Genomic DNA, 22,707 nt, shown 5'->3' on the forward strand with positions numbered 1-22,707 from the left:
GCTGTGGATGCCCTGTTTCCACAAGGAAAAGTTTTACGGGGGAGAAGGAGCTTGCAAGATTCACGTTGGTACAAAAGGGGCAGAATGGGACAAGGTGAACTCTCCTGCTAGCAGGAGCTGAAAGGACTCTAGATGTGCCCCTAGCGCTGGAAAGAATTCGGTATGGGAATCACTGCAGATACAATGATTTTCAGAGGGCTTTCCACCTTTTACTTTGAAAAGCAGTCCGCTGTTTTGCAAGACCCATGTACAGAGAACTAATATTCCAAAGATGTTATTTAGCTCCCAGAATTTCCTACCAACTGTGATTTTTTTAAGGGTATGAATGCTATTAACCTATAGGTTAATGGATTTGCTCTAAATAATGTATCACATCCTTTCCCCCAATTGTATTTTAAGATTTATATTGGATTAAATACACAGGGAAGATTCTAGTTTGTAATTTGCCTCAGTGAGAAGTAGATGAAATAGAAGGCTGCGCTTGCTGTGGTGTCCTACATCTACACATGGAAAGTTAATCTGTAAAGTTCTCAGAATAGTCATGGAACAAAACTTTGGGATATTAAGGACTTGAGGATAAAGGGGAAGTTCTTTCTTCTGGAAAGCTCTAGCTTATATGCTTTAATTATCTCATGGTACTTTTTGATAAGCAAACACAAAAGCAAGCAGTGTACAGCATGCCAGTGCAAGTTAGAGGAGAGGCAGTGAAAATTTGGCTTATCTTGAAAAGAAGAAGCTGTAGCATGATTTTGTTTCTTTGATCTGCAGACAGATCCTTCATGAAGATAAGAGCAGGGAGCAGCATGTCTTGCTTTAAGGTAGGATTTAGGTAATCTTATCTTCAAAAATCTCTGCATTCTTTTTTCTCCCACATTTCACTCCTGATATGCCACTAACACAGCATATGTACATTGAGCTGATTACTTGCCTATCATACTTCTTCCCTTGGACTAGATAAAGCAATCAAACAGCCCTCAGTGTAAGCTTATTTTCTGGGTGACAACTCCAAGAACAGGTGTGCCATATGTGTCCTACTCAAAGACATCATATGTATCCTCGCTCCCGTCCTGGAATAAATAAGACATTATGAACTTTCTGTTGCTGTGGGATAACATACCATGGCAGCTCTGCATACGGATGGAAGTCTTTGAACTCCCACAGCACTGTTACCCTTCCCTTCCTGCAGGATAAAGCCAGCCAGTAGTTCAATCTTTTTCCCCATCCTCTGCGCAAATCCCAGCTTCCCAGATCCTTTCTTATTCCAAGTGGTCCCTTACTTTTCAGGCTATTGGAAATTGCTATGACCTAGGTCACCCAGATGCCCAAGGGCTCCCATTTGTGTCTGTTTCTGTCCCTGCACCGGGCGGGAGCTGACCTCCGGCTAGCTCTGGTCAGCACAGCCACAGAAGTTCCCAGTTCCGATCGGCTTCTCAGCAGCAGCTGGACCAAAGAGTGTCGTGACAGCAACAGCAGCAGAAGGAAAGATTGGCTCTCAGCTTTGCAGGTTAAAAGATGTTTATTCAGGCCGGGCTGCGGCAAGTCTGCAGCCGGTCCAAACCTCAGGCCAGAGAGGCCAGAGAGAGCAGAGCTGAAGAGAGTTTGAATCTCCCTCCTACCCCTTATAAGGGGGAGGGGTTCCAGGGAGGATACAACAAGAAAACAAATCAGGGGATTCAGGGGGTAACAAAGTGTGCCCACCCCCAAGCCTCGGACCACTAAAATCCAGAGCCAAAGGAATTCCCCCCAGGGGGCCTATCACCTGAAGTCCTCTCCCTGAGATTTCGCAATCGGGGAGGGACCCCCAAAGTGATAGACAGGCTGCCCCAGAAAGGGGTGGGGGAGCAGAGGGGATGTTCCAAGTCAGGTGAGGGGTGGGATGATTGACACAGAACACCTCATTGTACAGAAAACAGAAAAGGGAATGGACTGTTACAAAAGTGGGGATACAGTGAAATGAACCTTGACATAAGCTTCTTATAAAAACCTAACAAAACACTTCTTGCATCGCCACACCCATTCTCCATGTAGGAGCCAAAGGGGATATTCCCACCAAGATGCAGTCCATCTGAGCTTTTTTTAGAAGAGGAATTACAGTCAAGTCACATGCCCAGAAATTAAGTCAACAATAGTGGCTCACATCAAGTCCAAACTGCTCACAGGCTACGCTCTTCCCTTGCTAATGACTGCATGAACGCCTGGATCAGGGGGTCAGGGACCACATCGACATTCCAGCCACCTGTCTTACTGAAAGGAATTACTTGGCACTACTAGCTCAAACTCACTTCAACCAAGGCTTGAACTGTTAAATTAGAATTTTTTAATATGTTCTAACACCAAAATGAGACTACTGACTGCTTCTGGGTTTTGGTGAAATGATATCTTGTCTCTGCCACAGCATCAGATTTATTTTCTAATCCATTTTACCACCCTCCTGATATCATAAGAAAGATTATGACCATGGTATCTTCTCTTCAAGGTTATTCTGCAGAGAAATTTGCTGATTCCTTTGCTGAAGATAACTAGTGCTAATTCTCTTTAAGCTATACCTTCACAACTTACTGTTCTATTACTTTTTTATTCTCATCCATTCTTAAAACTTTTCTAACTGTGAAAGTGAGATATTATTCCATGATCTATGTGTGATGAAGTTATGTCTGCAGACCCCTACAGTGTAGACCTAGTATAGAACTTTTCTTTTGCATTTAATGTCCCTGAAAATAACACTTAAAGCCTCCTAGTGTACTGCAGAAGTTTTGGACCTAATGCACCCATCATCTTTAAAGAAACCACAAGAACTGATTGAGAAGGAGGGTAAAATAGCTGAAGTGATAAAACAGGCTGCACTGTGCATATTTCTGGTTTCTGCTCCTCAAGATAGTTTCTTAGCTATTAGTTATGTTAGGGCAATCAGCACCTCTTGGTGCAGTTAAGGTCCTGACAAGTTAGTGCTCATTTGAAGAGATTACTATACTATTACTCCTTATTAGAAAATTAAAGCTGTTGATCAAGTAGTGCAGTCTTTCTCCCTTGTAAAATATTTTATTAATTTATATTAAAAAGCTAAGTACACTAACTTCTTATTTATTTTTGGGTTTGAACAAACAGATTATCCATGTTGGAGCCGGATTCTGAGGTCCATAAACAGGCAATACTACCACTGCTGTACAAGGAAATTGGACTAAATATTAAGCAAAGAGTTGTCCTGAAACAAAAAATGCCATCAACATTAACAGCAATAATTATAAATTGTGTGGTCAAAACTTTGCAAAATGGCAGGTTTCTTTAAGGATTAATTTATCCTCATAAAGGACAGAGACCCAAAAATGGAATTCAGAATTTACATCAAACATCCTCTGCATTTCAGGGCTGTTTAGACTAGTGGTGGGAAGAGGGGAGGTCACACTCTCAAACTCAAACTCAATTCAACAAGCAAAAATGTTATTCATAGCAGAAATGAAACAAAAAGGAAGAAAAAAAAGGAACTCTATCTTTTCTGCTGTAGATTTTTTGGATTGATGAGAATTTCTTTCTCATCACCAAAATGATCAGATTTTTCTCCCTCTGAAATTCCTTTCTCATATTGTTTTCCCGTTTTCTTTTGGGAATGCAAAGATCCCTCTCACTGTTAAATCTAAACAAAGGAATCAATTTTAGTATGTAAGACTGAAGACTAAGACATCAGATAATCTCCTCTGTCACCACCTGGCTTACAACTGGATTTTAATTTCTTCTTTGCAGTTGCCTCATGATTGTTCCTAAGGAACACCCAGTTCCACCGATGCAGACAAAAAGGTAGGAGTGACACCACAAGCTGGCTACAGACACCCTTCTCACTGCCTAAATTACTGTAAGGTCAGGATGGATAGATGCATTTTCATTTGAAAATTTTCCTTTGAGCCTTGTTTGGGAGGTCCCTGTTTGGGTCTTCTGAACCGGAGGAAGCACCCATCAATGTGCATTCACTGCCTGTGGATTTAATGAGAAAAATCAATGTGAAGTTCAAACCTGCTCTGGCTGGCAGCACATGCTGGGTATGTTTTAGACAAACCTGATGCTCACTTGGCAGGACAAATTTCTGAGAGTATAAGAGCCCTGTTATCTCTCCTTGGCAGCATGCACAATAGAAGCCTGCTTGCTTGACAATAGAACTTTGGCCTTAATATAAAACCCTTTTCATAGTTTATAAGGCTAAGCTTAATTAAAAGGAGAATTGTGTATGCTCTCCTTTCATTTGGTAGTAAACACAGGCTCCTTCACCTCATACAAAGCTAATGGTGGTAAACCAGATACTGCACCACTCTGTATAAGAATAGTGTACTGTGGAATATACTGCTGGAAGGAAACAGCATATCCATTCAGTAATTCAAGTTGTAATTCATGAGAACCCCACTGGGCTGCTCCTGCAGTGAGCTGGAAGACAAGAAGGTATCACTGACCTTGCAGAGACTCCCCGAATTTTGAAGCAGAGATCTCCTGTTATCATTCCAACCAGACAACCGACAGTTGGGTGAAGCTGATCATCATTACATTCCCTTTTCAAGCAGCAAGTAACAGGTGTCACCTACACCAGAAGCATGAAAAGAACCGAGCAAACCAATGCCAGCATCACCAAAAGCAAGTTGAGGCAGTTCTTGTCATCTCCAGGGACTCATTCAGAACAATCATCACATTGTCTTTACAAACTGTTCTCAAAACTGGCAGCCCAAAATGAGGACCTGCAAAATGGAACGTTACAAGAGCTATGGATGCGACAAAACTGCAACCTTGAACATCCCCCAGTCAGTGACCCCCTGTTTTGAACTGTGTCTTGGTACAGGAAATCACAATAGCCTTTTGTTTGGATTGGTGTTTACACTGCAAACACCTGCATGCTCAGGCGTGGTTTTGTGTGGAATGATACATGACAAAGGACTGGTGCAGCCTTGTGAGTTCACATTAGTATTTTCATAAGGTTCATGTGGAAAGTGAGTTTGATAATAAGATACAGAGCTTTCATTAAGAGCTGACTCTATAAATTCACCCAGTATAAGGAATTTACAGCATGCAGCAACTGTTTTTGCTGGACCGATTTAATAAAATCATGTAGGTAATTTCAGTCTCAGCAGAAGGAGCTCCAGCTTGGCTCCTTTGTGAGTGACCTGATGTCCAGCCTCAGCAGTTGGTATGGACTGGCTGTCACAGTTTAACCACAGCCAGCAACCAAGCCCCGGGCAGCCACTCACTCTCTTCCTCACCAGCAGGGTTGGAGAGAGAATCAGAAGGGTAAAAGCAGGAAAACTCATGAGTTCACGTAAAGACCATTTAATAGGGAAAGCAAAAGCCGCACACCAAGCAAAGCCAAAAGGGGAATGGATTCACTTGTTCCCATGGGCAGGCAGGTGTGCAGCCACCTCGAGGAGAGCAGGGTCCCACCACTCACGGCAGAGACTTGGGAAGACAACCTCCATCACTCCAAAATGCCCCCCTTCCTCTTTGTTCCCACACTTTATATACTGAGCATGATGTCATATAAACATTCCTTTGGTCAGTTGGTGCCAGCTGCCCCAGATGTGTCTCCTCCCAGTTTCCCACATTCTCCCAGCCTCCTCTCCAGCATGGCAGTATGAAGAGCAGAAAAGGTCTTGGATCTGTGTAAGCCCTGCTGAGCTATAACAAAAACATGTCTGTACCAATGCTAGTAATTTGTGTTCAGCACAAATCCAAAACACAGCCCCATCCCAGCCACGGGGAAGAAAATTAACTCTACCCCAGCCAAACCCAGGCCACTGGCCAATTTACTTAGCAATATGGACAAATAATCTGTTGGATCACTGAGTCTTGACTTCTGCTTTTCCAGGACATCTCAGAAATTTCATTTTCCACGTATAAGGCCTTTAAATTACTTTAAATTACCTTTAAATTAATTTACTTTTCATTTGCTGCTCTGACTGAACTTTTCAAGGCCTTAGAAGCTCTACTCCTAACTTCCAGACTAAATCCCTCTGAAGCTAATTTTACATCTATTTTTTAACTGAGCCAATATTTTGCTTTAGCTAATTCTTGTTCCTTCTTGGTGCTTAATTTGCTATGGTATTTGCAGTGCTCTCAAGTTGCGCCTCAGCTTTTGTTTTTCTGATGTAAGCAAAAAGCTTTTTTTTTTTTTAATTCTTTCCCTATCTAACAGTGGAGAAACGTTGCACTGTCACCAGCTTGAGGCTACGGGACATCATTTGCAAAGAATGAGAAGTCTTGCGTCACTTTTCACTCCTTTGATAGAAGATTGCCTTGGGGATTAACAGTGAATAAGGAGAGTAAACTTGACCCTCTTGACAAACAAACATCTCTACTGCCAGAGATACCAAAATGTTTCCCAAGCACTTAAGGCACAGTGCATCTGTTACAAGGGCCAACAAGAAGCATGCTGGTAAGCTTTACACAAACAACTCCCAGGTTTCACTCAGCAGCAATAAAGCTGCTTTTCGAAGTTCTTGGCAGTCAAGCTGCAAGTAGGATCTTGCAGAGGTTTACTCCCCTCTAACCTTTTCCAGCAGATATTTCTCTTCAGAAGGGAGTGACTGGACCATCCAACTGCCATAAACAGGAGATTTTAAAATTCGATGCAACATTACAACAAAATAAAGCAGCAGCCAGCTACAGACTCCGGGCATTAAAGCTGGAACCTGTGCTGTGGGTTATAAAGAACCCAATTCACTTTTTGCATGTGCAATGAAATGGAATAACCTTTCTCAAGCTAAAAAATATTGCAGTGGCTACTTGTGTAGCTGTAATCAGAATAATGCTCTTATTTCCACAAGGTCATTCCTGTACTCTGTGGTTTTCATGTCTCAGGACTCTCATGATGCTTTTCCAGGGCAGTCCTTTTATAGCGTTTGTTTAAGTAAGCAAACTTTGATTAAGTAAACATGTGTTTTGATCAAGTAAACAAACAAACAAAAAGAACATCTCCCAGAATTTTAGCCATTTCATAACTACTGGATTTTGCATGGAATCTAGGAGCTGGAAGCTGTTCCTCCCACTCAAGGAACAGCTTGCTCAGCAGCAGCTGCTTTCCTTTTGAGAGATTTTTGGCAGTTTCTTGGGCAAGCACCAGAAAGGTTTCTGTGGTGGCAGTCATTACTGTACTGCAAGTTTGTATCATCCAAGGGATGGAGAGGCATTTCCTCCTGGGCAGCAGGGAGTTAACTTGCCTCCTGTTCCCTGTCTTGGGAATAAGAGCTGGGATGGCAGCCCATAGTAGGAGGGTCTGGACTGAATCCTCAGTGAAGAGGAGGGATAACATTTTTGTGTGAGAAAGATGCTTGCCAAGAAATTGAGAGGGGAAGTAACATGGGAGAAAGGAAGTAACTCATCAGTGTTTGGGACAGACAACAGCAGTTTCAGGATCTGGGTACACATCAGGGTCTTGCATGGATCTTTCTCTACCTACGTCACTCACAGAGCAAGAAAGCAGGAGGAGGAAGTGTAGGTGCCTTCATAAGCTCACGCACACTGCCAGAACCAAAAGCATCCAGTTTCCTGCCAATACAGGCTTACTAAATACCACTGCACCATTTCTAGAGAGGAGGAGACTGAGGTCATAGAAAACTTTTAAACAGAGGACTCGTTTTCTACCCGCATGAGCCACATTGGGGCAGACACATGTGAGCAGGGGCAAAGAGAAGGGCAGCAGCAGCCCCAGCTGCCATTGCCCCAGACCAGGGCAGGACACCAGGGCAGGACTTGAAGCTCTAGAGGAAGGCTGCTGAAAACCAAAGCCAATTGGCTTTGTGCTTCCCAAAACAAAAATACAGTTGGGTAGAAAGAAGTGAGGTCCACCATTGCTTCAAAACTTACAATTATTCATTAAATAAAATGCTACAAAAGGAAGGAGAGAAAAAAATACAAAAACTTCGGGGATGCAAAGACTCATTTTCTTTTATTTGTTAATCAGCCATTTGAAAGCACTGCAACGTGACCAATTCTGCAAAAATGCTTTCCTGACCACAGCATCTTGCATGCAGACAAACACAAGGATTATGCCAGTTCCTGGAAGAATGAGCGTCAGTAACTTTTTTTAATACCGGAACACATCTGTTTGTTGTTTTTCTCTCTTCTTATCTCCCTAATTTTGGGGATAATCAAAATTTTTGGGGATACCTTCTTTGTTGTTTTTGTTGTTCATAGGTGCTTTATTTAAACAAGTACTACATGTTACTTTTTCCTCTGGTTGTTAGTTTTTGTTTGGCTCTTTAGATTTTTCGACTGTACAATAAAATTGCCCTTAACAGCCTCTCTTCCACTGTTTCAGCCTGAACAACTTCCATTGGGTCATCTTTGGGCTACTGTTTTAAACAGTTTGCTTGTTTGTAAGTAGCTAATTAGTTATTTGTTCTAGTCAACAAGAAACTTTTGAGGTCTGGGCTGCAGCTTCTTTTAGTGAGAGCTCCTGTTTCACCAGAGTGCATTTGAGAAATTTTCCCTGGGTAGGATGAAAGATGCGAATCTGACTTGCTTTCCTGGGCAAATATCTCAGGCACTGTTTTGTATTTTGGTGGTATTGAGTCAAGACAGCAAGTGGACACATAGTTAAATGGCTTTGAAGTCAGTGAGATGTACTACTGTCTGAAAAATGGACGGGTGTCCCTGCCCACAGCAGTGGGGTTTGGGACTAGATGATCTTTCAGGACCATTCCAACCCAAGCCATTCTATGATTCTATGAAAATGTAATTCCAGTGCATCTTGCTGAAATTAATTCAGATGGCATAATGTTTCATGTATACAGTAATGACAAAATGCCAGACTTCAAGAATTACAAAATCTGGACCAAAGGAAAGGGATAGATGACTAATAGGATACATGAAAGATACAGAAAATTTTAAAAACATCACAAAACCCCCAAAAGAATCTATGGAAAGGTGATCCTGAACCACAACACTGTCTGTAAAAGAATGGAGTGGGATGGTGTAAAACCTTAAAAATTTGTATCTCCTGTCACTTTGTAGAACTAATTACTGGCTGAAATTTGTAAAACTAATTAGAAGCTGCTTTAAACTGAATGTCCAGAGTGCAAACTCTAATTTTTCTACATCAAGGAGTATGTCCCATTTGCTTATTGAAATACTTTAGCTTTAATGCATTCTTGTGGAAAGGCAATGAGCCACCAGAATCCTTGCAGTATTCTGTACTGGTTGTCTGAAAACTTTCTGTGTTTTGTTTCTCTCCTAAATTCTCCTTAAAAAAACCCACAAAAACAAACAAAACCCCCCCACCTCAATTAAATCAAAGACATCCCTCTGATGAGACTCTCCTTTGATCTCTCTCTTTTGATAATCTCTCTCCTGACAGGCTGTGAATACTCTGCTAGCAATACTTTGTGCTTTCCTCCATGGGGATAACAAATTCTCTGCTCCAGGCATTTCCTTGGCCTAGGATCTGGGATCCTTGGAAGAGGGCAAACATCTCCATCCAGCTTATTGGTGTGAGTGCAGGACCCTGTGTGGAACTAATTAGTGTTATAATGAATGCCACAACAGTTTATTGCCAGGAAGCACCTAATCTCACAATAACTAATCAAGATTTTCTTCAAATCCCTTTAGCAATTTTACCCGATAAATTAGGGCAGGGAGAAACAAAAAACAAAACAAAACAAACAAACAAACCAACAAAACCAAAAAACCCTACCACTGTAACCAGAACAGAGAACAAAACCGAGGCTCTGATTTACAATATCTTATGGATGATGCTCTTCTGCTTTCCTGGGGTTGTGCGCAATCCTTCTCCATAAATTCTAGAACCTCGCGTACCAAGAGCAGCGTGGTTATTACTCTTTCTTCTCCTTCTCACTAGCCATAAGGCTATGACTAGCCTTAAGCTGATGAGCTTAAATTTTGTATGCGATGTGCAGGGTGCAACCCTGCTACTAACCTGAGGCTGACTATTTTAATCTACATTGGGTAAAAAACCGGAGTTACTATTTTCAATAATTTCTGCGCATAGAAGGAAACGCTTAAAAATTTTTAAAAAGGAAAGGAAAGAAAAAGGAGGTGGATTCAGATGGTTCACAACCAGAGCAGTCCTCATCCCGTGCCCAGCCCAGCACATGGTGTGTAGGACTACGCGTACGCACAGCCCCCTGCAGGATGCCGCCTCTCACAGACTGTTTTTCTCACCAACAGCAAATATTTACCCTGCACTACAGGAAAGACAAGGAGTTCCAGGAGGGGGTCCAGCGAAGGGACACAAAGATCATTAGGGGTCTGGAGCATCTCTCTTATGAGGAGGGACTCTGGGCCTCGGGAAACACTGACGGGGATCTCATTAATACATAAAAGTATCTCAAAGGCGTGTGTTCAGAGGATGGTGTCAGGCTCTTTTGAGTCGTTCCCAGTGACAGGATGAGGAGCAATGGCCATAAAGTGAAATACAAGAGGTTTCACCTCAACACGAGGAAGAGGGTGGCAGAGCACTGGAACAGGCTGTCCGGGGAGGTCGTGGAGTCTCCCTCTCTGCCGACACTCAAAATCCACCTGCACGCGTTCCTGTATCACCCGCTCTGTGTAACCCTGCCTCGGCAGGAGGGTTGGACCAGATGATCTCCAGAGCCCCCTTCCATCTCTAAGGATTCCGCGCTGTCCCCGCTCACCAGCCCTGCCCGGGGCTCAGCCCCAGGGCGCTGCTCGCCGCCCCGGCTCGCCCCGTGTCCCGCTCGCTGCCGGGCCGGGCGGCGCGGGGCGCGGGGGGCAGCGGCAGGCGGGGCCGGGCGCATGTGACCGGCGGCGGGGGCGGCCCCGGCGGGGCTGGGCCGCCTCGGCGGGGCAGTGCGGAGCGGCGGCGCGCCGGGGATGCGGAGCGGCCGGGCCCCGGGCAGATGATGGCGATACGCGAGCTGAAAGTGTGTCTGCTTGGAGTGAGTAAGGGCGACCGGGGGGTCGCTTCCCCCTTCCCTTCCTTCCTCTCTCGCCCCGCAGGTGGAGGCTGTGGGCACGCTGCCAGCCTCGCCGTCCCGCTTCCCGGGGGGCGCCGCGTCTCCCGGTCCCGGGCGGGGCCGGGGGGGCTCGGCCGCAGAAAATTCCTCCACGCCGAAACTTGGCGGCCGCGCACCGGCCTCCGCGGGGCGGGGGGAGGCTTCGGGGCTTGTCGTTTTTTGTCTTGTTTCTCAACTTTTTAAGAGTGAGACGGGCGTAGCGGGCTGGGGGAGGTGGTGAGTGGCTCTCTTTCGGGGGTCTCCCCCAGCGCTCCCCAGGCGGGGGCCTTGCCGGCGCAGAGCCATCCCCGCCGGCGGCGCTGGCCCCGCGGAGGGCTCCCTTTGGTGCCAGAACCCCGAAGGCACCCGGGGGGGGGTGGGGGTGTTGTTGCCCACCCTGGGGGCTCGGCACAGGCGGCGGTGGCCTCGCCGAGCCCCCGTCCCAGAGGTGGGGAGCCACCCGAGAAAAGCAGCAGCGCTGCCCAGCCCGGGACGCTGTGTCGGGGGGCTCCTTCTCCCGGGGTTCGGTCCCGTCTCACCGATGTGCTGCTGCTCGGTGCTTTGTTTAGTTACTTGCCTGGCTTGATTCAGCACCGCTTCTTTGACCGACTCCTTACAGGAACGTCTTTTTTTGCCATTCCTTTTTTTTTTTTTTTTTTTTTTCTTTCGCTTTTCTGGCGACCTCGCGCGTGCGTTTCACATCTGGAGCAACAATGTGCTTAGCTCTGCACTTTGGCTGTGCCTGCCCCCCCTCTGCCCGGCACCGAGGGAGCTTCCCGGCAAAATGTGCCCGTCAAGTTGGGACAAACACCGCCGCAGAGCAGAACCACCTCTCTCTCCTGACAGTAACCAGCCGAGCATCGCTGCTCCAGTACACAAGTTCTTTTTAGAAGTCAAACGTCTCAAATTACCCGGTGCAAGTTCGGCTGCTTTTAGGCCCAGGTCTCCATAAGCACTCAGAGAAAGCTGCATGAATAAAGGTATTTTAGAGTGAATTTGCTTTCGTGCCATCCAAGTGAGTTGAACATTTCAAAACCAAACAGAAATAGACTCTCCAGTTCTCTCTGATTTGTGTTGACACTTAGCCCAGCAGGAGTGGGTACCTTGCCCTGGAGTAGTTCTTGCCAGGATGCGGTGCCAGGGCACTGGAGAGTTCAACCCAAAGTATTTGGCGGTGACCATTCCTCCTTTCTTGGTTAGAATTCCTGCCTTTGACTTTTAAAATGGCATAGTGACAAAAATAAATGTGGTTTGTACAGACATGAGGAATCTGTGGTGGAATATGTGGATGTGTCTTTACTTGTTTTCTTCTCCAGCAGAAAATCTTGTAATTTTATAGAGATGAAGTGTCTAGTGGAATGGGATTCCTGGTGTCCATAGTTTATTTATGTTTTGTAACATTAAAACTTACTGGAGGTTTTGTAAGGCAATTGTTTACTTCTTTTTTTAAGACAGGAAAAGAAACCTATAATGCATGTCTGTGTTACTAGGAGTATGCAATTACTCTGTAGATTCATTAAAATGATGGGGTGGCAGTGGTAGCACTTAGGGAGATGTGTCTGTAGTTATAGTCACTTAGTAATCAGTGAGATGTTCCTTCCTGAGTTTTAAGAGGGCATAGTCCTGGAAAAACTTCTACTTCTGATCACCAGCGTCTCATTTACCCTGGGGATTGACACTCTGTTTTTCCAGAAGAGAGGAATCCTTCAAATGATGAATCCCCTCAAGAAGTTCAGACATTTCTAGAGCAGGGGAACTCTGTACCTGTCTGTGTGAACAAATGCAGGCATTAATCTTCTGATCTGCTTGAAAGCTAGATGGCAACACAAAAGCACGTTCTCAGATCTACCAAAAGAAATCTTGACAGTTGTTTTTTTCAGTAGGTCCTGGACCTGCTTAATCTGCATTGTATGTCATATCCCTGCCCACTTCTGAACACAGCCTAGGCTGCACCTCTGGATCAGACAGGAGGATCACTGGCACTTTCTGGCCTCAAGATGTGCAGAGGGCCTGGGCTTGGACTGTTTCTGCCTATTCAGAATTTCCCAATGGGGAAAAATTGCAGCTGGTGCAATGTTTGCAAAGCCAGCTTCTCCACAAGCTCTGAAGCCCCATTTGGCTATAGAGGGTCTTGATGGGAAGATGATGAAGAGGAATAGAGAAAGCAGAGCTGTGGTCCACATTGCCAGCCCTACAGGGCAGTGCAGTACTCCAGGCAGTGAGTGACCTGGAGCCATTAAATTAGAGATGGGGAGTAGGTTATTGGCTCCTGGATGTAACCCCACATTGCCAGGAGGGAGCCTGGCCTCTGGTTTTTAGCATTAACCTAATGAAATGGGATTTGGGTACCTGCATTTCATTTCTTTTTCCTCCAGAGTATCTTGGGGTTTTTAAAACTCTCTGTGGGTGTCACGGGAGTGATTTGGAGCAGCCGGGAGTAGTGCACTAACAAGATGATGGTATGGAATTTGTAGCTGTTGAAGGAGGCACCAGAGAGAGAAGGGCAGAGGGGCAATCTGGGGCAGAAGGAGGATGGGAGTGAGTCATTTTAGAAGGAAGGTTTTGTTGATTGCAGAGCTCTTTAAGGAGAGATGGTTCCAGCTTGCCAATGGGCTAGATGGAGCAGGATGCCTGTGTAATTGTCCAGTGCCTCGAAGCCTCAGGTGTAGGAGGTACGGAGGTGCAGTTGGACAGCTCGCTTTAGTATGTTGCCATGCAAGTGTCCTCAAGCCTGCTCCTAAACTACTTCCTCTAGTAAATTATTGCTGCTGGGCAGTGAGACATCTGCATGTGGAAGGTGTTCATATTCCTGAGTGCAAACGCTTGAGCTCTGCTCCAAATCCTGTCTTGTTACCCCTGACTCTTCCTGGTCTCTCAGTCGAGTTTGTTGGTTGCTCCCAGCAGTTGTCCCTGTGTTAGGTGCCACCTGCTTCTGTGTCTGAGCAGGTTTTAGCTGCAGCTCAGTCTGTGTGGTGAAATGGAGTGTAGCTCTCATTTGATTTGCATGGTGTTTCTATGTGGGCACCTTGTTGGAGGGCTGGAGGAGAGAGGAGTGTAGGGGAGCTGCTGTGTTCCTGAGCAGTGCTCTAGTGCTGAAATGTGGCTGGCTGTGCCAGGTTTCCTAATCTGTCTGTGGCTGCTGCGTGCCCTGTGCCTTGGCTCCCAACATTTTCTTTATGTGGGCTGGAGGAGTGATTTACAACTCCCTGCCAAATCCTGACATAATTGTGTGGCAACTGCAGAAAAGATTGCCAGGTTTACGACTAAGGCAAAGTTTCTTGTCTTTGTCACTTCCTGAGGAAATTTTGACAACTCTTGAGACTTTGGGAGGTGGTTTGCTGACTACCATCTGAAGTGACCTCCATTACTCCTTTCCTCTTGCTTTTGTTTATTACATTTTTGTGTTGTGACTGTGCATCACAGGACCGAAGGAGGTAGGATTGGAAGAGGCTTGGAGGTCATCCCTTGTCCCTAAAGCCCTTCTTATTCCTGACATATATATATGTGTTTCCTCTGTCTTTAAAAACTCATGATCTTCTCCCTGGGGTTATGTCCCAGGGCTTAACTGCTTTTAATGTAGAAAGCTTTTCCTGAACGTAGTGCCCACATCTTCCCTAGCTGAGACTTTGTTTCTTCACCCTTCTGTTTGTGCCTTCGTTTTCTTGCTCATGGAAAGCCGCTTGCTTGGCCTGCATTCTGCTAGCGTGAAAATGCTGCCTGAAGCTGGTGAGCCTGCATTTGTAAAAGGAGTGACATTTCCTCTGTGGAAACTACACTATGATACTGAGCACAGATCACTGGGAGTCGTTTATTTTGTGTCTAAAATGTTTGTCATAGTTAATGCTTTGATGGCCTACATGTCCCGACACAAATAGGAAAGCTGCTGTTAAAAACAAAACTGGACTCCTGGTTGGGTTGAACTAGTTATGGAGCTTTCTCCTCACCAGGTATGTGCAAGGCAGCCTCCATGGTAAGGTGAGCATCCTGCTGAAGACAGTAACACTGCACAGTGCAGAAGCCACGTGTGCATCAACAGCTGCAGTGTTGTAGCCTAAAACAGAGAGTAGAGCAAACAGAGGGGGATATGATTACAGAAAAAATGTACTGACAAAGTAAATGTGTGCCTTCTGTAATTTTGTCCACAAAAGTATCTTGTCTGAGAGAGGAACAGAGCCTGCCAAGCAATTTTTTTCCCCCATGTTAATGGTTCATCATCACCTACTCATTCGTTCGTATTTTATGTAGACAAGTACCTCTATCATGAGAGAAATTTTTGAGTCATGACCACATGGTTGTCTGTCTTGTGAAGTCACTGGCTTGAAGGGTCCATCACTGCAGCCTTTCCGTCAAAGGAGCCCTTTGATCTGTATCTCTTTCCTAGCCAGTTTTGTTTTCGCATTGTAGAGAAACATGAAATTACAAGTAAAACTGAACAGTGATTCTAAGTCCATGGGGAGCTGAAAGACAGACTCATGGTTAGCTGAACTGCATATGCCTCATTTTCTTGGGAAATGTTTTGTCTTGGTATTCTTTGGTGAAGAATACTCTGAAATTTGCACTTAATGTGGGCACACAGCACTTCCATATTCCATTGCCCTGCTTTGCCACTCAAAAGAAGTGTGAAAGATACTGAAGGAGACTGGGACTGGTGTTTTTGTTTTTATTTTGTTAGTCAATATTGCATAAAAATCCAGTTATGCACCAAGCAAGAAAGGCCCGTTCTCTCGCATCACTAAAAAAGTGGCTTCAGAAGCCTAAAGCAGCCTTTTCATATTATTTTATAAGATGGCTACAATCAGACTTTTTGCAATATATGCATTAAATATGTAGGTAAACAATTTCTCACAATTTGTTATTCAGGTTTTCATGTTGATCTTGGTGCTAATGCTTTCCTCACATATCTACAAAACTTTTTTTCTTCACTGATTTCTTCCAAGAGTTTTGTGTGGGATTGCTTAGAAGAGTAGACTGGAACATCCTTCTAGGAAAAGGTGATTGTGAAGGCCACACTGCTTTCGCTTCCAGCGACCCAACAAAACTGGATTTCTGAAGAAGCAGAAGGAGGAATTTGAGGCAGATTTTAGTTTCAGTAGCAGCAAAGCCTCAAAGGGGAAGCTCGTTGAACTAAAAATCTGCTGGGTAGTAGCAAAAGAATACCCTGTGGCTGGTGCCTGTTGCTGCACTTCATGGGCTTGCATCCTCTGATAACCAGCTCTGAGCTCCCATCCCGTGCTTGTAACTTGCCTGTTGAATGAGTCTGTGCAGTAACTTTCACCCGGAGATCATATGCAGGCTGTAGTTTTATTGTCTCTCAATTCTATTTAAATTTAGGTTTCCCCAGCCCCTTGCTCTTTTTGATTTCCAGGTGAAAAATTGGGAAACTTCTTTGTTTACAGTAGTTCTGGGGGAAAAAAAAACCAAAACCTACATTCTTTTTTTCTTTCTTCCAAAATAAGGAAGTTGAATGGTGATAAACTCAATTTTTTTTTTTTCACATAGTTGAATGCAGTTTTAGCCCTACTCAGTGAAGTAATGCTGAGGCAGACTACGTGAAGGAGGCAGAAACTTTGCATGCAAACAGTATGCAGGGAAAAGAAAAACCCTCTCATTTTCATCAGGTGGTTCCTTTTAACTGGCTTAAGTCAAGCCATATTAAAAGGCCATTTTAAATTTGCATTTAAAGTGTGTTTTCTGAGACTCTGGTTGATGGTAGGACTTGTTTCTAAGGTGATAATTTGCTTTATTGGTAGGATGCGTTGCAGTTACAGTGCAGTTGAGCTGCCCATGGGCAAAGGCCTTTGAGTGTGCAGGGCTTTTGCTTGTGGTGGTGTTCATCAATTACAGTGCCGTTGCGTTTTGCGTGTGTTGGGTTGTGTCTGAGCTGAGTGCAGTGTGGGTGCTGCAGACTGCAAGTGCACATACAGGCTGGAGAGACGTACTCTTGTCGTATTCTGTCTAAAATTTCTCAAGGTAATTGCTTGTTGAGAGAAGCATTTGCAGGGAGGCTGGAGCCAACTCTGCTTCTCTTGCTCTTTTGCCTCCCTGCTGGTCCTTCTTGCAAATGCCATTTGCCCAGTCTTCAGGACTGTTAGACCTTCCAGGGACTGTGATTAGTCATGGATCTCCTGACCACATCTCTGTTCAGATAAGATCAGGACAGGCACTTTTTTGTTTTTTCATTTCCTGTGCTGTGGTTTAGAGGGGAAGGCAGAAGGGCACGTTGAAGTGAGCACTGCTGGCTTTAGCAGGTTTGCACTGTTACAGAATGATAGAATGGTCTGAGTTGGAAGGAACCTTAAAGATCATCTCATTCCAGCCCTGCTGCCATGGGCAGGGTCACCTTCCACTAAAGCAGGCCGCTGTTGACCCCACCTTCCCCACAGTTCAGGTGCTGCCTCAGAAAACTGAGTGCAGGGCAAGGAGTTTCTCCTCAGCTTCGGTGGCTCGCCAGCCTCCACTGATGCAGGAGCTGGTTTTGGAGCTGTAGTCTCCATGCAGAGATCTGGAGCTTCCTCTGCTCATATTTTTCTCAAGGTGTTTCTGGGGCCAGCCAAGTGCCCAGCACATGGTTAGAGGTAACCTTTCCAAGAGGGTTGGGAAAGGAGGTGGGAAGCTGGGTAGAGTTGTTTGCCCACTAGCTACCTCCAAGTCTTACCTCCATCCAGTACTAGTCACGCCTATGGGTTAGATCATCCTAACGATGAGTTGGATCATCCCATGCTTTTTAGAGAGGACAGAGCAAACCTTCAGTGCTTTGCTCCTTGTCACGTCCCCCACTACCTCTTGACTGTAGGCCAAGGGCAGCTCATGAGGATATAACACTGCAGCCCCTCACCAGAAGGTGTCTGGAGCTGCCATGGGACACGTGCTTCCAAAGTAAACCAAAATAAAAGATGTTTTTATTCTTTCGGAGTTGTTTTTCTTCTCACTACATACCTTGTAGAGGCTGGGTAGTGGTGTCAAGGTCAAGGTGAAAGGAAATATTTAAAATTCCATCTCAGTTTGTGAGATGCCGGGAAAGGGACACATTTTAGTTTTCTTCTGAAGCATCTTGTACACCCTTTCTGTGAATGCTGGCCATGTTGAGCACCACTGCCAAAAGACAAATCCAAGCTTTAGAAAGCCGCCAGCGGAGGTGGATGGGAGGCCAGCTGGGAGCACAGCCTTGTGTAAGCACATGCCAGTGGTTGATTTACGGTCTCTGGCCTTGCAGGGCTGAGCTGAAAGCTGAACAACAGGCAGTGGAACAAACGCTTTTTATTTTCGCCCGGATATTTTTAAACAGAAATGCTGCTTAGTGCACGGGTTTTATATTTTTTGCAGGCAAGGGTAGAGACATTATGGTTTTTCACTTTTTGTTTTGGCCAGAGTATGTTCTTATTTGGGCAACATGTGGAAGTGCATGTGCATGAAATCCAGCCACTAAATACTTTGTGTCCCTGAGTTATTGTTTCTTCCTTTGTCAGCAGAGTGACAGGATGCTGCAGACGTCATTGGGTGTCCTGGTTGGACCCATCAGGGGACTAAAGTCCCTGCAGGGGACTATAAAAAACTCTAAATTATAAATATCAGGCTCTTACAGGAATTAACCTACAGTTAGGGGCTCTCTGAAGCAGATTCTCCTTTCCTTTAAAGCCTGGCTACCGAGCCAAAATGAGTTACAAGAGATTCCTGAAGTGGGTTTAATTCTGGAAAAAAAAAAAAATTTGGGGCCCATTTAATTCTGCATCAATCAAGACTTAAGCGTTGATAGGATATCATGGTTCAGCAGCAAAGCTGTGCTTCTGAGTAACAGAACATGTCTGAAGTCACTTGCATCTCATACCATGCTCGCTGATGACCTCTGAGGTACGAATGGAATAGCTTTAACCTTCTCTGTCTTATGCTTCTGATTGGTAACTGATAGCTCATCTCGAGTAGACTGATTGAAAAGAGCATTTCCTTGAATGTGGTGTGGTGTCACACCAAGGCTCAGCTTGACTCTTGAGACTTCAATTTTTAGCTACTTGATTTAAGTGGGTAAAAATACGTTATCGCTATGGTCAATACTTTGGTATTTAGAAGCATATTACAACGGAAATATTTGAGGGGTTGATAAACATACAGTCACAATTTCCATTTTGAGCATCTGCTATCTGAAAGCAAATACTAATTTTGTTTGCTTGAGGCAGTCTCTGTTAATAAAAAAAACCCCCAAACCACCAAGAAAGTGAACCTCTCACTGGCTGATACACACCACTATAAGCCTCTAAGGGTGCACTTCCACTTTGTGGCTGGATGAATCTCGCAGCTGATTAATTCCTGGAGGGATTTAGGAAACAAGAAAGGGAATATGTTCTTTCTTGAACAGGAAGCCTATTGTCTATCTTTTTTTTTTTTCCTTTTCCTTTGCATACTAAATATAAGTATTTAAGTGCCTATTTTAAGAATCATATCAACATTTGAAATATACTTTCTTAAAGCTGATATGAACAGGAAGCCTCCAAGCACTTTTAGGTCAGAAGTCATTCACAGTGCATAGTCCACACTGACTTCAACCTTTTCAATACTGTGTAGACAAGCTTCCTTTTAGGATATAAATTTTGTGAATGTGCTACAAACATGGGGTTTTTTTGCTACATTATCCCTTACACCAGCAGTTTTCTTTTCTGAGTGTTATTGCTCTTGTGGAAAATCCAAGGAAAGCTGAACTTTGTTTTTGTCTTGGTTTGGTTAAATGCCTCTGAGAGAATTAAACCTTGTCTTCAAGTGTTATGACTCCAGCAGCAGAGTGTAGTTTATGCGAATAGTCTTCAAAATCGATTGTTCTGTCCTTTGATTTTTTTTTTTCTGCCTTGGATATTTTTGTTTATTTTTTTTTCCTGCAGAGTGTGCATGAAAAGAGTAAATGAATGCCAGGGCATTAGACAGACAGTTGGAGCATGTTTCGTGTGACAAAAATGGCAGCCAGATAAAACCAGATAACATAAATTTGATTTAAGATTATGTCACTGAAACCCTAATCTGAGTAGCATCCTTAAGCATATGTTTGATTCTGAGCATCAGGGTAATCCCTCTTCAGCAGGGTATCGGGATACATCCTTCAGCCTTTGCTACATGAATTGAATCCCATGCTTAAAGCTCAACCAATATGCTAAAGCATTTGCTTTCCATGCATTAAAATGCACAGCTAAATGTGCTGCTGTGTGGAGAATAAGATAAAAATGTTAAGGTAAATTAAGTATTTGAGATAACAGAGGTCAGTGAGTGATTCCTGTCACTTGACACTAAAGCCAGATAAGAGTAGCTGAGAGCTACCTATCTTGTGGCCAGGTTTGTCTTTTCCCTTAGGCTGATGTGGAAAAAGGCGGAGAGAAAACGAACCTTTGACGCCATAAATCCAAATTTAAAAAGATTGTCTGAAGGAGAGTGGTAGCCCTGCAGCCTAAAAACTTCTTCAGGAATAGTTTATGACCAAAGAATGGTTTGGGTTGGAAGGGACCTTAAAGGTCATCTCATTCCAGCCCCCCTGCCATGGGCAGGGACATATTCCTGTAGACTGTGTTGCTCAGGGCCTTGAACACTTGCAAGGATATGCAGATCAGTAGAAAAAGGGGTGTAGAATTTGGAATAGAGGAGATTTGGAGGAACAGAGGCTAATGGAGGAAGAGGTGGAGTACTGAAACTGAGACCAAGTGAGGACATGTGGGAGCGTTGCAGGGGGACTGGTGAGAGGGAATGAGGAACACAGAGGAGTAAAGTCAGGAGTGAGGGGAAGAGAAGCTGGGGATAATAAAACAGAAAGCTAGACAGAGCAAACCAACAAAAGGTAGTAGAAATAATAAGATGGGGTGAAAAAACCCTGCCAACCTCTCCCTTGGTTTTAAGCCTTCATTTCCTTTTAAATTGTTTTAAAACCTTGATTTTGTCTTAGAACTGTTTCATTTGTGTTTCAAAACACTTTTGGCCAGTGGAGTTTGCAGAATGCTAGTTTGCATGGCTTTAAATTCTCTCAGCCAGTCAAAAGCACTGTCACAGATGTGACACAGGGAAGCTTTGGTAGGATCTCATTGGCCAGTTGAGATGTATCCTTGTGCCTGTTGTTCTGCCATGTCTGGGATCGGTGGGAACTTTGGAGTTAGTTCCATGTAGTCCCAAACACTCGGGCTGTGACCCTGAAAGTGTTTCGTATCCAGACAGTCTGTCTTGAGGGTGACTCCTCAGTACCTTCTGTGTGACTTGTCCTACTTTGGAGGGAAAGATGAAATGCACTCTTCTACCCCTTTGTCATTTGAGGAGATGTCCTTAAATGTACTAAACTCCATGGTTTGAAATGCTCCCAGCATGTTTTCGGTTATTTGAGAAGTCTATAGGCTTCTGACCATTTCTGGTTTCCAGATTTTGAGTGAAGATGAGAAAAAATGGCCAGGTTAATAAAAACTTCCTTCTGCAAGTCAGTTATAAGTTGGATGCTGATTTCCTCGTTATTTTGTGATGGAGAGAAGAAGGTGCCTTAACAGTAAGAGCAGCAAAACCTGGTTTTCCTTAAGGGACTTTCCCTAAAAAGTTGAATTTCATGGCACTAGTGTTACGAGCTTTTAGAAGTTGCTGCATTTCATTCTTGATGAAATCAACAGGAGGTGAACGCGTTCAAGAAGCCAGCTGCTTAAGGGCTACAGCCTTGCACTGATAATTTCTCCCCTTTATGAGCCTGTTCGGTGCAGATAGCTTTACATGTAGTAACTTCACAGCAGCACACAGTAAATCCACAGATAAAAAACTCAGCCCTGGGTTTTATTAAACTGTGCTTGCTGCTATCTCTTCTGTTTACTTGCATGAGTGATAGAGGGGAAAGCACCAGGTGCGTCTTTATATGATGCTATTTAAAATAAGTGGTGATGTTTGCTTCTTAGGGAAAACTTTACATCCAGAGAATAGGTGGAATGAATATGAAATCACTACTAATTGAGGTTACTTAAACCTAACAGTTGGGTGAAACATTTCTTAACACAGATTTAAGTTTAGGTAAACTTCTGATTGTCCATTTCCAGTCCTGCACATAAATTCAGGAAATTAAAACCCCAGTTTCAAGGGATTTGAAATCCTTGAAAATCCTTCATGTTGCTGCCTCATGTCCATGTGGATGCACAGTATCTACAGGGAATTTGCAGTTAATTGTAAATAACAAATAATGGCAAATTTCAGAAAATCTTGACTTGTCCTCGTCCCAATACTCGCTGGAGAAGACACTTGTGTTGTTGTGTCTGGAAGGCTGATGGAGGCGGATTTCCAAAGACTGGCAGATTGAAAAAGCAGCTTGCATAAGGAGGGTGCCAGTAGCAGCTAGGCAGCCTTTAGGCTGCTGATAAAGGAGACCAGCTCACTCCTTAGATGGTCACCAGAGCCTGCTGATTTTGCAGGTTGTTTTATCATCTAAAAAGGAACTGATAAGCAGCGGCAGAGTTTCTGGAAATAAATCCAGGTACGGAATCCTTATTTCCGTCCCACCCTTGGGAATCCTTAATTTCTGTCCCACCCTTGTGGTGTTTCCTGACCTGCCCGAGGCTGATGGTGTCCGGCTGCCTTTGGCCAGTAGAGACCAGAGGAAGAGTCATTTGCTTCTGGTTGTTGGCAGGGGACATAGCCGGTACCAGGGCCCTGCTGATTTGGAGCAAAGATCTGTGGCCTTGAGGCTGGTTCCTGTTTGTTAGAGGAAATGTTAGTTTTTATAGCTGCCCCCTGAAACTGCCTTCTTCCTCTCTCTTGCAAGGGAGAAGGGACTGGG

At 44.4% G+C, this 22,707-nt stretch overlaps 1 protein-coding gene across 5 annotated transcripts in view; it reads left to right on the forward strand.

Annotated features, from left to right (window-relative positions):
* Positions 1-10,786: 10,786 nt before the first annotated feature.
* RAB31 (RAB31, member RAS oncogene family) overlaps positions 10,787-22,707 on the forward strand; it is a 74,278-nt gene continuing 62,357 nt past the window's right edge. For 4 of the 5 annotated variants that reach the window (XM_040078203.1, XM_040078232.2, XM_040078214.2 and 1 more), the window contains exon 1: positions 10,787-10,886. In XM_040078203.1, coding sequence (XP_039934137.1) covers positions 10,848-10,886 — 39 coding nt within the window. In that variant the 5' untranslated portion in view covers positions 10,787-10,847. Of the gene's footprint in view, positions 10,887-11,747; positions 11,924-22,707 lie in introns of those variants that run through there. The other variant, XM_040078242.2, reaches the window with a different exon arrangement.

This window comes from Hirundo rustica, chromosome 1, assembly GCF_015227805.2.
Source record: "Hirundo rustica isolate bHirRus1 chromosome 1, bHirRus1.pri.v3, whole genome shotgun sequence".
Taxonomy (NCBI): Eukaryota; Metazoa; Chordata; class Aves; order Passeriformes; family Hirundinidae; genus Hirundo; species Hirundo rustica.